The sequence below is a fragment of the Coregonus clupeaformis genome, chromosome 18, assembly GCF_020615455.1.
Source record: "Coregonus clupeaformis isolate EN_2021a chromosome 18, ASM2061545v1, whole genome shotgun sequence".
Lineage (NCBI taxonomy): Eukaryota > Metazoa > Chordata > Actinopteri > Salmoniformes > Salmonidae > Coregonus > Coregonus clupeaformis.
In genome coordinates, this window is record NC_059209.1 from 6815933 (window position 1) to 6830090 (window position 14158).

At 41.6% G+C, this 14158-nt stretch overlaps 1 protein-coding gene across 7 annotated transcripts in view; it reads left to right on the forward strand.

Annotated features, from left to right (window-relative positions):
* The first annotated feature begins 7198 nt into the window (after window positions 1–7198).
* The window catches only part of mctp1a (multiple C2 domains, transmembrane 1a), a 241744-nt gene continuing 234784 nt past the window's right edge, over window positions 7199–14158 (forward strand). For 2 of the 7 annotated variants that reach the window (XM_041904545.1, XM_041904546.1), the window contains exon 1: window positions 7203–7963. In XM_041904545.1, the coding sequence (XP_041760479.1) occupies window positions 7451–7963 (513 nt within the window). In that variant the 5' untranslated portion in view covers window positions 7203–7450. Of the gene's footprint in view, window positions 7964–14158 lie in introns of all 7 variants that reach the window. The other 5 variants (XM_041904550.1, XM_041904551.1, XM_041904553.1 and 2 more) reach the window with 4 other exon arrangements.

Consider the following 14158-nt stretch of genomic DNA (forward strand, 5'->3'; position numbering starts at 1 on the left):
CATAGGTATGTATTCACTTTAGCAGTGTGATCTTGCATACTGTCTCATAATCTTTTACTGTACTGTAATATGTATACTAGATCTACACTGAACTACACAATTTTGCCTGACACTGTTTTTCAGAGAGTTTTACGAATGGATGGAGAGGAGATCCAGCATGAGTTCATTTACGTAGATGAGGCTGGGTTCAACCTGACGAGAACACGAAGGAGGGGAAGAAACATCATTGGCCACAGGGCTATAGTCAATGTCCCAGGGCAACGTGGGGGTAATATAACACTCTGTGCAGCCATTACACAGAATGGGGTCCTCCACCGCCATGCCCATATGGGCCCTTACAACACAGCACTCATACTTACATTCTTGGACCAATTGCACAACATAACAGCAGCAAATCAAATCGATCATATGCAATACATTGTTGTCTGGGACAATGTGTCTTTCCACCGCTCTGCTCTGGTTCAGAACTGGTTTCAGCAACATCCACATTTCACCGTCCTATATCTTCCACCATACTCTCCATTCCTCAACCCTATAGAAGAGTTTTTCTCGGCATGGCGGTGGAAGGTATATGATCTCCGTCTCCAGGCTGAGGTACCCCTCATCCAAGCCATGGAGGAGGCCTGTGACCAGATGGAGGTAGCAGCAATGCAAGGATGGATTCGTCATTCAAGACGTTTCTTTCCATGGTGTCTTGCTAATGACAACATTGCCTGCGATGTTGATGAAATTCTCTGGCCAGATCCAGCTAGGCGAAGAGACAATGTCTAGTTATTTTTTTTAAAAAAATTTTTACAGTTTTTTTCAGCTGCTTACACACGTTTTCAAAACTATGTCGCCTTTTTTCAAAACTCTACACACAATTCCCAAAACTGCACACACAAAATGCAAAATGCCTCACATCTCCTTCAAAATGTAACACTGCATTCAAAATGCCATAAACACATGTCAGAATGAAGCATTTGCATCAAATGGCAAACACTACTTTCATAATAGTACATTTTTGGATATACCATGTAAACACTGTTGTTCTAAATCTAAAGCTCTTTGGTCTTTCATAGGCTTATATCTACATTTCAATACAATGTTCTACAATGAAAGTAATCTGCTGAGAGGGGTAACAAGTACACTGTAAACACCAATGCAATGTAGAAACAGAAAATATTTATTAGGCCAAACATTAAATCAAATCAAATCAAATGAAATTGTATTGGTCACATGCGCCGAATACAACAGGTGCAGACATTACAGTGAAATGCTTACTTACAGCCCTTAACCAACAGTGCATTTATTTTAAACAAAAAAAGTAAAGATAAAACAACAACAAAAAAAGTGTTGAGAAAAAAAAGAGCAGAAGTAAAATAAAATAACAGTAGGGAGGCTATATATACAGGGGGGTACCGGTGCAGAGTCAATGTGCGGGGGCACCGGCTAGTTGAGGTAGTTGAAGTAATATGTACATGTGGGTAGAGTTAAAGTGACTATGCATAAATAATTAACAGAGTAGCAGCAGCGTAAAAGGATGGGGTGGGGGGGCAGTGCAAATAGTCTGGGTAGCCATGATTACTGTTGTATACAGCAGCATTCAACAAAACCATAAACATTTGTAAACCAAAAGTATATTCTTTAGAATACAGTAAAGAACACAATTGTGTGTGGGGGGTCCCGGGGGGGCAGTCCAGGAAATGGTAGGGTGGGGGGGCAGTCACCAGTGCTAAGCTACGCTTCATCTCTTCTCCGGGCTGGGTCTGGCCACAATACTTCGTCCACATCACAAGATACGTTTTCTCTTGCCAAACATCGAGGGAAGTACTGTATCTCCTAGCATGGCGTATCCAACCTTGGACAGAGGCTTTCCTCTATGTCCCCACATGCGTCCTCCATTGCCTGGAGAAGCGGCATGCGGGCATAGGGTTGGCGATCATACACTTTCCAGCGCCAGGCTGAGAAGAATTCCTCTATGGGATTTAGAAAAGGTGAATATGGGGGTAGGTACAAAACTACAAATTGTGGATGGGTGGCAAACCAGTTTTGGACCAGAACAGCCCGGTGAAAACTAACATTGTCCCATATAACCACAAATCTAGCAGGCTCCTGATCTGGATCAGGGACAAGCATTGTGTAAATTGCATCCAGAAAAGTGAGCATATGGCCGGTGTTGTACGGACCCAGTTTGGCATTGTGATGGAGGACCCCGTTTTGAGTGATGGCAGCACACATAGTTATATTACCCCCACGCTGTCCAGGGACATTGGTAATTGCCCTCTGTCCTCTTACATTTCTTCCGCGGCGCCTGGTTTTGGTGAGGTTGAAGCCAACCTCATCCACATAAATACATTTACAGGGGCATCCATCTCCAATACTCTCTGTAACAGACAAAAGGATATACAGATGAGTAAATATGGTATGTCTGAAGACAAGTACTAGAAGTAGTGTTGCATACATACCTCTACAAAGTCATGTCGCAGATTCTTGACTCTGTCAGAGTTTCTCTCAAATGGCACCTTGTAAAGTTGTTTCATCGTCACTTGGTGCCATTGGAGGATGCGTTGTATGGTCGACAGGCTTACAGCATTGATGTTGTTAAATATGGTGTCATTATTCAAGATATGTTCTCTTATCTCTCAAATCCTAATTGCATTGTTGGCCAAAACCATATTTATAATTGCAGTCTCTTGTACATCTGTAAACAAGCGTCCTCCATGATGTCTTTACCTTTCCACTCTGTACAGAATTCAAACACAGTATGTGTTCAGCATAGGAACTGTAAACAATGTACACAAAAATGTAGTACAGCATGATAACCAACCTCATTCATTCAATGCAGTGCAGTAAATGGATAGCTTAGAGTTACAAATGTTTATGCAATACTATGCAGTCATACGTATTTTACAGTACATTACTGTAATGTTAAAATAGTAATTAGATAGTTGCATACCTGTTCTCATTTCTGAAGGTTCGAATTATGGACGCCACTGTAAATCGACTCAAGTTGGGCTGGACTCTCAGTCCAGCCTCTCATGGTCAAACCGTGGTTGATCACATGATCAACAAGTGTTGCCCTAATCTCATCAGAGATGGCTCTCCTTCCTTCTCTTCTTTGCCCTCGTCCTCTTCTTCCTCTTCCTCTTCCTCTTCATCTTCCTCTACCTCCTACTCCTCCTCTTCCAACTATTCATCTTTGAATTTGTCCTCGTTGTTGTCCCCTGCCTCTCCCTCCTACTCCTCTTGCTCTCTGTCCATTGTTGGCATCCATTGTTCAAAACAGTCCTATACTACAGTAAAGCAGTGATTGGTTAGTGATCAGTTAAGCAATTAGTGTTTGAACATGTGAGGAGAGTGTGTTTGACCTGGTGAATAAGTGTAGCATTTTGATTGGTTGTGTTTGGAAAAGGAAAGCAAGTCACTTCCTGTTAGATTTTTTTGTTTTAGGTAGAGAATTGTGTGTAGTGTTTTGAAAAAAGTGTTTTATGCAATTGACAACTGAGTCAAAGGCTGAGAAATAGCTTATGGTTTTGGAGATTTTGTGTGTAGTTTTGCACTTTGAGTGAGAGGTTTCAAAAATCGTGTGACATGAAAAGATTTTGTGTGTAAGCAGTTGGAAAAAACTGTAACTTACAATACGTAAAGTGACGTTTGGTTACAGTATTATGAATCTCCATGTCAACATTTTGGGCGTGTTGAGAAATAAATGAGTTTCTTCAGTCTGCAACATTGGTCTTGTGTAGTGTTTGGTGAATTTACATTATATTTGTACTTTGTTGAGAGTAGCCTACTCTAATCATAGGGAAGTAGGAGTGCTAAAAGTGTTTTAGGTTTATCACAGCAGAGTGTAACTCGTGCAAACAGAGTATAGTAATGTGAAACGTGTGTGTTTCATATGGTAACAAAGTGTGGTTTTTAAAAAGAAGTGTATAGTTTTTACAAGAGTGTTTAATTTTGCAAAGGATCTGTAGTGTTTTGCTAATTGGGTGTGTGGTTGTGCTAATTGTGTGTAGTGTTTTGAAAACACGGGCCCTGTTTTGAAAATCGTGCTTAAGCAATCAAAAAAAACTGTAACATATGAACCCATCCCTAACCCCAGTCAAACACCTCTGGGCCATCGCAGAAAGTTCTAGTGGAAGATGGTCTCAACACCAGTACACTGGCCTGGTGTCTCATTCCTTTGCCCTCCAATCGATGCCATGCTCATTAAATAAAGATGACTAGCGCTGGGATTTATTTAGCCTATCCTCCAAATTAATCCATCTAAGAGCTTCTCTTAATCCAATATTTTTTTTATTGGGCTGTACTTTTTTTTTCAACATTCTCTTGAATTATTTACCCCTTTCCAAGTCTAAATGACTGTTGAAAAAAGATCTACCTTCCTGAGTGAGTTTTCCCCCTTCTCGTTTCCCCTATAAATATGTATGTTACAAGGGTGGAGGCACTATACATTTATTCAGTGAATTACAGTAGTCATGTGATTTGGAACTGTGATCTTATTTGTCTGTTTGAATGAATTGCTTGTGTGCTCTGATTGGTTGCAGTTGTGACCATGAAGAATGTACCTCCACTTGTTTCCTTAAAGATGGTGGTTAATTTTCCAGTGGGACAGAGGGAAAGACAGGGACCGAGCTGCTGTTGTCTCCAAGTCCCTGCACCATCCATAGTCTGAGAAACAACATTTACATGTGAGTTGAAGTTGTTCATTTAGTCGTGGAGTTTGGATGAAGTACTTGGGGTGTGTTCAACATTCAGGTGTTGTGTCATGGAATGAATTGTGAGAGGGTTTGATAGGTAAAGTGCTTTAGCAGTTCATCAGATCATCTTATAGGGATCATGACTTACATAAATGTACATCCTGGTCCTTGGCCTGTCCCTCATTTACTGTCAGTCAGATTGCACCATATACAATATTCATCCTCACAATCCCCATTTTAATGCCTTCATCTAGGTGTAATAGCAATGGTTGTGTGTGTGTGTGTGTGTGTGTGTGTGTGTGTGTGTGTGTGTGTGTGTGTGTGTGTGTGTGTGTGTGTGTGTGTGTGTGTGTGTGTGTGTGTGTGTGTGTGTGTGTGTGTTTGTGTGTGTGTGTGCCTAAGCTTGTCTCCTTTAATATTACTTTTGTAAATATGAATATCATACAGTGGATGCCTAGGCCTATATCGCTCAAATCTCCGACAGCTGAACCATGAGATAGACAACTACTGTTTTAGGAAAGTAAAAACAAATAAAACAATCAACTATAACATTTTGAATAGGCTACATTTTGAAACACAAAAAATATTTTTGTTGTAATTTGTTATATCCAGTTTTTAAGGACACATAATTGTGGATCACTTGGCCAATATCGCTTGTTTATTGATGGCGCTGGCAGCGCCCAGTTGGAGTTTTCTTTCAATCTCTCTTTCTCTCGGATCTGAACAGGTCTCTTGGATCCGAACCAGCACGGGTCTGTTTTCCACGGTCCTTTTTGGAACGGGTCTGACTGTCCTCGGGTCCATTCTGAACGTGTCTCCATTTTTTGAAAATGTATTTATGCATTTCGGGTCAAGTGGGAAAGCCACGGATCCATTTTGGAACGGATCCAACTTATTGGACCCGTGAAGACCTCTAGTCCAGAATGCCACACCCTGCTTCTTCTCCTTACATCACACAATCCCACAGGATTACACTGTCAGCGTCTCTTTCTACCTTAGCTCAGTGTGTGTGCGCACGCAAACTTACACATGGCTGCATGCCATTGTGTCTTTGTTTACGTGGGCAAAAAACTATTTCACAAGCAATAATTTTGCTAGGACTGTCTGGGAGTGGTCTGAACCACTTGCGTACCTCACAACCCCGCAGCCCCCGCAAGACGGGGGGCCCATGGGCTCTTTATCCTATCCCACCTGGGATAGGATAAAGCATTCCTTCTAACCCCCCCCAAATTGTAAAGTGGTTATCCCACTGGCTATAGGGTGAACGCACCAATTTGTGAGTCGCTCTGGCTAAGAGCGTCTGCTTAATGACGTTAATGTGCCCTTGAGCAAGGCACTTAACCCTAATTGCTCCTGTAAGTCGCTCTGGATAAGAGCGTCTGCTAAATGACTAAAATGTAAATGTAATGTTGCCTCCATAGAATTAGGAATCAGAATATTACAATGGACATGAACCTTCTTATGATGGGATTAAGGTCAGCAATGTTGGTCAGGGAGTTGGTTAACCATGGTTTGCCAGTACTGTGATCAGATATTGTGTCAAATAATGAATTTGAAGAATGTATCTGCACTGTATGTTTGTTAAGTAGCTAGCCAGACAGTTTTAGAGGAATGATTCGATAACTGTTTCAAATTAACTGCCAATATGCCAACATTCCATTCAAACAATGCAGTCAATCCACAGCCATACACTGGTTGAAATCAGTAGATGATAGGACTTAGACAAGTTGTAAATGCAACAAGGACTGATATTGTATCATATAATAGCAATCTCAGCTTTTCAAGAAAATTAAGATGTGTTTTAGAGGCTATTTATACAGAAAATGTGTATACAACCCATATCAACTGTATTTATGATTATATAACAATATTATAGATTAACAATAATTATATTACACAACTTCTGATATCACATGCCTTTGTTTTATTTTCTTGCTTAAGTAAAATCAGGATTATGCCTCTACTTCCATTTATTCCAATGAGACTGATTTGGATTTCTCCCTGACCAATATGGCTGCCATTTTCACCCCATTCTTGAACTTAAAGGGTTTTGACATAGCCTCTCTAGTAATTAAATAGGATATCTAGAGGCTCCCAAAATGGTCATCCTCTGAGTGTGTTCCCTTCTCTCAGAGATAAAGTGCATTCATTCACAACAGAGGGAAGGCATCAAAAGGACTCATTTATTCAGCTAAAATTCATTACACGCACGCATGCACACGCACACCGCTCTTGCAAAATGAAAACATAATCTACTAGCCTTTGACAATGCCATAGAATTAATTATGAAACATGTGATCATTTGAACCCACTGACATCGGTTGACCAGGGGGAGGCGCATTGAAGCTTTTAATATGTCCAGACTTAAATTCAGTTCTCTACTCTATCTCTATTTGAAATTGATATTGTAACTACTAACTACCAAAGCATAACAAGTTATTAAGTATGTGTTGACATCTGATTCTGACTCCAATGAGTGTGATGATTTTTCTGCCCATGCAGCCTGTGTGAACTTCACACTTATTGCAAGCGCAACGCTTCCGCTCCATAATCTTACCGTTCGACCGCCACACACCACGTTTGTCATGAAATTCACACTTCAGGCGCACACATTCGGGGAGACGTGCTCCAGAAGAGCTACACGCACCCCATTCGTCTTGTGCGGCTCATTGGCGCTGGAAATTGATCAGTAGAAGTGCAGTATCATCAGCCAACGGTGACATTCACTACGCCGTGCGCGCAGACTGGCAGGCTGCTGTACCAGCACTATGGAGGACAAACCCAAGGATGATAACGCCGCGAAGGGACAGGAATCGATGTCCTATCAACGGAGGATGTGGAAGAATTTCCAAGAAAAAACCAAACCGTTTTTGAGCCCCAAATTGGGCTCTGAGCGTCGCAATCCCGACAGTAAAAAGGAGACGGGGTTATGGATGTTTAAAAGGAAAAAGAAACAGTTGGACCGTGTCTTCTCGTCCTCACAGCCCAATCTCTGCTCCTCTACCCCGTCGACTTTCCCAGGCGACCTGTCCCTCAGCGGTACAGCGGATCCTGGGAACAGCAGCACGGGGCAACCTATGCAACAGCTGCTGGGGGCCGATGGAGTGTCGGCAAGCAAGCCAGAGCTAACGGGACACGGGAGCCCGAAGCTCATCGCCTCCCATTTAATCATGTCCCATCAGATGAGCTCCTCTCTCGGCTCTGCATGCTTCGAGAAGCTGGTAGTAAAATCTGCGGTCGTTGGAGAGGAGGAACAGCTCCGCAAAAACGCCAGTGATTCTGTGAGTAACCTGAAAGTAAACAAACGTGCCACACGTCTCCAAAAGCAAACATTTATGATATATGTGAATACATATTAACAAGCGGTTTATACATTTTAAGAAAATGGAAGAGGCAGTAGGAGTGGCAGTTTAGGGTATGCTCGACTTTCAATTTTGTGTCACCGTGAAAGTTACTTGATGTCCATAAATTGCCTTCAAATCCCATCTCATTACTACACTTACACAAAATCTCAATAACAGTAGACCTACAAATTCACTGTCTGTAGCTATGGGGGAGCAGGGTTTGAACCAGAAACCCTGCAAAACAAGACAAGTGTGCACTACCCCCTGTGCCATAAAGGTCCAGAGCTCTGGGCAGAGCCTGTAGTAGGAAACATCTCAATTGTAATACCAAGCTTATTAAATATATATTTTTAATGTTCTACATGGGATGCAAAGGGACCCAAAATAAGTGCCTCTGAAGTTGACATGTTTTGTCTGCAAAACAGCCTGCAGTGTAAAGAAAACAACTTTAACACTTCAAATATACAGGAGGAGTTTAAATACTGCAGTTCATGACTGTCACATAAATAAGTTATAGTCATTGCACAGAATGTTACCTGAAATATTTTACTTCAAACCAATTGATGGGAAGTTGTTTTTGTGCATGAGGCAACAGAGCTAATCTTTGGAGGGTAGCTATCAGGGGTGAAATTTCAACTAAACCTATGGTATTCCCCCCCCCCCCTACAAGGATTCTTTATAATGTTGAAGCTCATTTACAGCATTTCTACACAATTTAAAAACTCTACAATGCAATTTGGAGAACAGGCAAAATGTACTCCAGTCATTATCACCTTGGCTGCTGTAGCTTCATTCACCTCAGTCAATAGGGGACTTAAAGCCAGATTCAGTAAGTCTCATTTACAGTACCAGTCAAAAGTTTGGACACACCTACTCATTCAAGGGTTTTTCTTAATTTTTACTATTTTCTACAATGTAGAATAATAGTGAAGACATAACACTTTGAAATAACACATATGGAATCATGTAGTAACCAAAAAAGTGTTAAACAAATCAAAATATATTTTATATTTGAGATTCTTCAAAGTAGCCACCCTTTGCCTTGATGACAGCTTTGCACACTCTTGGCATTCTCTCTCAACAGCAATTAACAGGTGTGCCTTTGTGGAATTTCTTTCCTTCTTAATGCATTTGAGCCAATCAGTTGTGTTGTGACAAGGTATGGGTGGTATACAGAAGATAGCCCTATTTGGTAAAAGACCAAGTCCAAAAACCATCGCAAAAGCAATCAAGCGCTATGATGAAACTGGCTTGATGAGGACCGCCACAGGAAAGGAAGACCCAGCGTTACCTCTGCTGCAGAGGATAAGTTCACTAGAGTTAACTGCACCTCAGATTGCAGCCCAAATAAATGCTTCACAGAGCTCAGGTAACAGACACATCTCAACATCCACTGTTCAGAGGAGACTGCGTGAATCAGGCCTTCATGGTTGAATTGCTGCAAAGAAACCACTACTAAAGGACACCAATAAGAAGGAGAGACTTGCTTGGGCCAAGAAACACAAGCAATAGACATTAGACCGGTGGAAATCTGTCCTTTGGTCTGATGAGTCCAAATGTGAGATTTTTGGTTCCAACAGCCGTGTCTTTGTGAGACGCAGAGTAGGTGAACGATGATCTCTGCATGTGAGGTTCCCACTATGAAGCATGGAGGAGGAGTGACACTGTCAGTGATTTATTTAGAATTGAAGGCACACTTAACCAGCATGGTTACCACAGCATTCTGCAGTGATACGCCATCCAATCCAGTTTGCGGTTAGTGGGACTATAATTTGTTTTTCAACAGGACAATGACCCAAAACACACCTCCAGGCTGTGTAAGGGCTATTTTACCATGAAGGAAAGTGAAGGAGTGCTGCATCAGCTGACCTGGCCTCCACAATCCCACGACCTCAACCCAATTGAGATGGTTTGGGATGTGTTGGACCGCAGAGTGAAGGAAAAGCAGCCAACAGTGCTCAGCATATGTGGGAACTTCTTCAAGACTGTTGGAAAAGCATTCCTCATGAAGCTGGTTGAGAGAATGCCAAGGGTGTGCAAAGCTGTCATCAAGGCAAATGGTGGCTACTTTGAAGAATCTCAAATATAAAATATATTTTGATTTGTTTAACACTTTTTTGGTTACTACATGATTCCATATGTGTTATTTCATAGTTTTGATATCTTCACTATTATTCTACAATGTAGAAAATAGTAAAAATAAAGAAAAACCCTTGAATGAGTAGGTGTGTCCAAACTTTTGACTGGTACTGTACATCATTTGTGTTTATGAAATATCAAACTGTCGGGACGAGAAAACAAACCCAGGCACAATACCAGTTTTTATTCAGAAGCTCAAAGTAGCAATATCAAAGCAACTTTGTAATAACAGACCTGCCAGTGTTTTTCAAATCTGTGCCCCTGCGCATCATCAGTGTCACGCCCTGGCTCTGGGGACTCTAATATGTTGAGCCAGGGTGTGTATAGTCTATGTGTGTTCTAGGTTTCACTTTCTGGGTTTGTATATCTATGTTGGCCAGGGTGGCTCCCAATCAGAGACGGCTGTAGCTCGTTGTCTCTGATTGGGAGTCATACTTAGGTAGCCGTTTGGCATTCATTTGGTGTGGTTTCTTGTTCGTATTTGGTTTGTGTGTGACCATTGACTGTCACGTCATCGTTTTGTTGTTTTGATCGTGTGATCATTGATATAATAAATATGTTCGCTTTCAACGCTGCGCCTTGGTCCTCATCTCTTACCGACGATCGTGACAATCAGTTGTCGCACACAGACAGACGCACAGACGGACTGACAGCCAGGAGCCAATATTTATAACCGTTATGACATGCATTTGTCAGCTAAATTACACTTTTATTCTGTATCACTCAACTCTCATTTATAATGAGTCTCGTTTGTAATGAGAGGGATATAACTAGATATATGTATTGTTGATGTGTTGCTGTAGTCGTGGATGGATCAAAGAAACAGATAGAAAGTGTGCGAGATAAATTATCAATAGGCCTATTGCGTCATAACTACCTGGAGAAAATCTGACCAGTACATTTGTAAACAACCTTCATTTTTATCACTTTGAAGTGACCCAAATGGCAAATTAGTATTTTATCTATACATTTCGAGATATATAAAACCAGAAAAAAAAAAGTGTCATTTTATTTGGGACTTACTGAGTCAGGCTTTAACATACACACACGTGTCATACAGCAATTAGATGCTACGCACCAGCTCAGCACGGGGATTAACAAACAAGTTTAGTTCCATTTCAAGTCAAACAGCAGTTACCTTGCCATCTACACAGCTATATTCCACCTCGGCACTGTTCTGAGAGAAAAGTCATGCTGTTCACTCTTCACTGCAGCTGCCTCGACGCGCTGCCCAGAGGCGTCCGTATGGTCCTAAAACATTCTCTCTTCTACCGCTAAACACGGCTCTCAGCTATCAGCATGGTCCTAAAGCCAGCCCCTAGTATTGCTAAACTGCATTTCCCTTTTAATCGGGATTGGAATGATTTTATTAGCCTATTTTAAATTGTTGGTGTTGAGCTAGGGTATGGCGAATGCCATACTCTGCCATATCCCAATGGACGCCCCTGGTAGCCATCTTACGCTTACATGGTATAAGATTTTTTCAAACCTTGCTGTAGTCGAGATCCATTCAGCCTTCAGTACTTCTAGATAAACTAAATCAGTTGACTCCCACTCCTTCACCAGTGTTTCTGGCTTTAGCCTCCACAGTACAACAGCTCCGTCTGACATCCAGGTGCTTGTGTAAGCAATTTGGCACACATACATACTCAAGTGCATTTTTCCCCTGTGCCAAGGACCTCTTATCCATTTAATATTTGAGACACTTGCATTCAGGTGACAGGGTGAAGGGTACTTCAAGAAAAATGATCTGAACTTGACAATAGTGTACACTATGGCCCCTTTACCAGAGATAGACTGTATAACCAGGGTTGCCAAATAAGCTGTCAGCAGCTAGAGGCAATAATGTTTTCTTAGGACTAGAATTACTTTGAATACATTTCTGTTATTTCACTCTATTTTATATGATAGAGTGTTTGTGTGTGTGTGTGTGTGTGTGTGTGTGTGTGTGTGTGTGTGTGTGTGTGTGTGAGCTCAGGATTAAGCCTACACTTTCTAAATTAAATTAGAGTTTATGGGAAATAACAAGCCACTGCATTAAATGCTCATAATTTCACAATGTAATTTGGATAGTGAGCGGTGGTGATTAATTGTAACTTCTGAGAGTCAGTTAAACATGTATTCAGTGAAAAGGGCATAAAACAGGACATTCTAGGATGTCCTAGTTTGTTAACTAGTAACTACACAGTGTATATTGTCAATTGGGTTTTGGAACTGGGTGTATGTCATAGAAAACGTATCGATGGGTGTCATTGTCAATCTTGACAGGTTTATGAAGGCCTCCTAATGATATTGTGTTGTGTTTGTGTAACGAGGATCTGCTAGGTGTGTAATTCAAATTCCAAATTCAAATTCCAAATTCTTTTCAGAACTTTGCATACCTCACCAATGCATTGAGGCATCAAAAACATATCTGATGATGATGATGATAATGTGTGTGCGTGTCAGCAAGGCTGAATGGTTGTTGATGTCACAGAAAATTCCTATTGTCATGCAGTATCTATTCTTTGAACCCTATATCATTTAATTTGAACATGGGAAATGGGCAGACAGACAAACTTCAGGATAACTAACATGCATTTCCTCATTATCTGTCATAATCAGCATGTGTCATATTCCATAAACACTATGCATTGCATGACATTGACGTTGCTATTTAACATATGCTTCTATATAACATATGCTTCTTGCCAGGGTGATAAGTGTTTCAATAGGGCCTCTGCATATTGAAATAGATCAGCTGGAGTCACAGCTATGTTCATCTGTTGCCTTCCGGTCATGAGGCTCTCCACTTAACCCCAGTCCACTTGATGAATGGCCACACCCAGACACATAAACCTTCAGCCCATGTGAGAGTGACTGTGGGTCTGTTCTGTTCGAGTATAGATCTTGGCTAGCGTCGCACTCCTCAGACTCTTGTGTTTTGGTTTTGGTGACACTGACACTTGATGTTTCTGATTGTCTTGATAGTGTTTTTCCAGGTAGAAATCAGCCCCTGCTCCCTAGCTAAAAAGCATGGTTAGAATCATTCAGGGAAGATTAAATCCCCTCATAGCTCTCTCTCTCTTCATTTATCTCTCTCACTCTCCACCTCATAGCCCTCTCTCAATTAAATTCAATTCAAGGGGCTTTATTGGCATGGGAAACATATGTTTACATTGCCAAAGTAAGTGGACTGGATGAACAAAAGTGAAATAAACAATAAAAAGTGAACAGTAAATATTACTCTCTCTCTCTCTCTCTCTCTCTCTCTCTCTCTCTCTCTCTCTCTCTCTCTCTCTCTCTCTCTCTCTCTCTCTCTCTCTCTCTCTCTCTCTCTCTCTCTCTCTCTCTCTCTCTCTCTCTCTCTCTCTCTCTCTCTCTCTCTCTCTCTCTCTCTCTCTCTCTCTCTCTCTCTCTCTCTCTCTCTCTCGCTCTCTCTCGCCCCAGACTGCTTATCAGTCACCCTGCCTCTGTGCCCAGCTGTTATGGGGCATTTGTGAAATATTTAGCAGTCAGGAATGAGGAAGGCCATTGTGTATGCAGGACACACAACACTCACATTTTGTCAGTCACCTCACAGACTGTTTAATACAAGAGCTGTCATACTGACTGGTTTCCTGGGCCGGGACCGTGGGTGAAAAGTGGCTGATATGCATGGGCCTCTGGGTTGTGGGGGCATGGAAACATGGCCATCATCTTCCAGTTACAGCGCCTGGCTCGATCTGAATGGGAGTTCACTCAATGGCAGAATGAAAATCACTTTATTTGCCAAGTACATTTACATACCCTTGAGGTTCCTATCTGCTGCTAGCCAGAATATGACTGATGTTGAGAGCCTGAAAGTGTCTGGGCACCATGAGTCAGAGAAAAACCCACTATAACATTTGTGCAAGTTTGAGCAACAAATATCTCACCCAGCTCTCTGATGTCTCCCCTGGTCTGATCTCAATCTGGGTTTCTGAATGAATGTACAATAGACACCTCACCTAAGGAAGAAAGGGAGGATGCTCT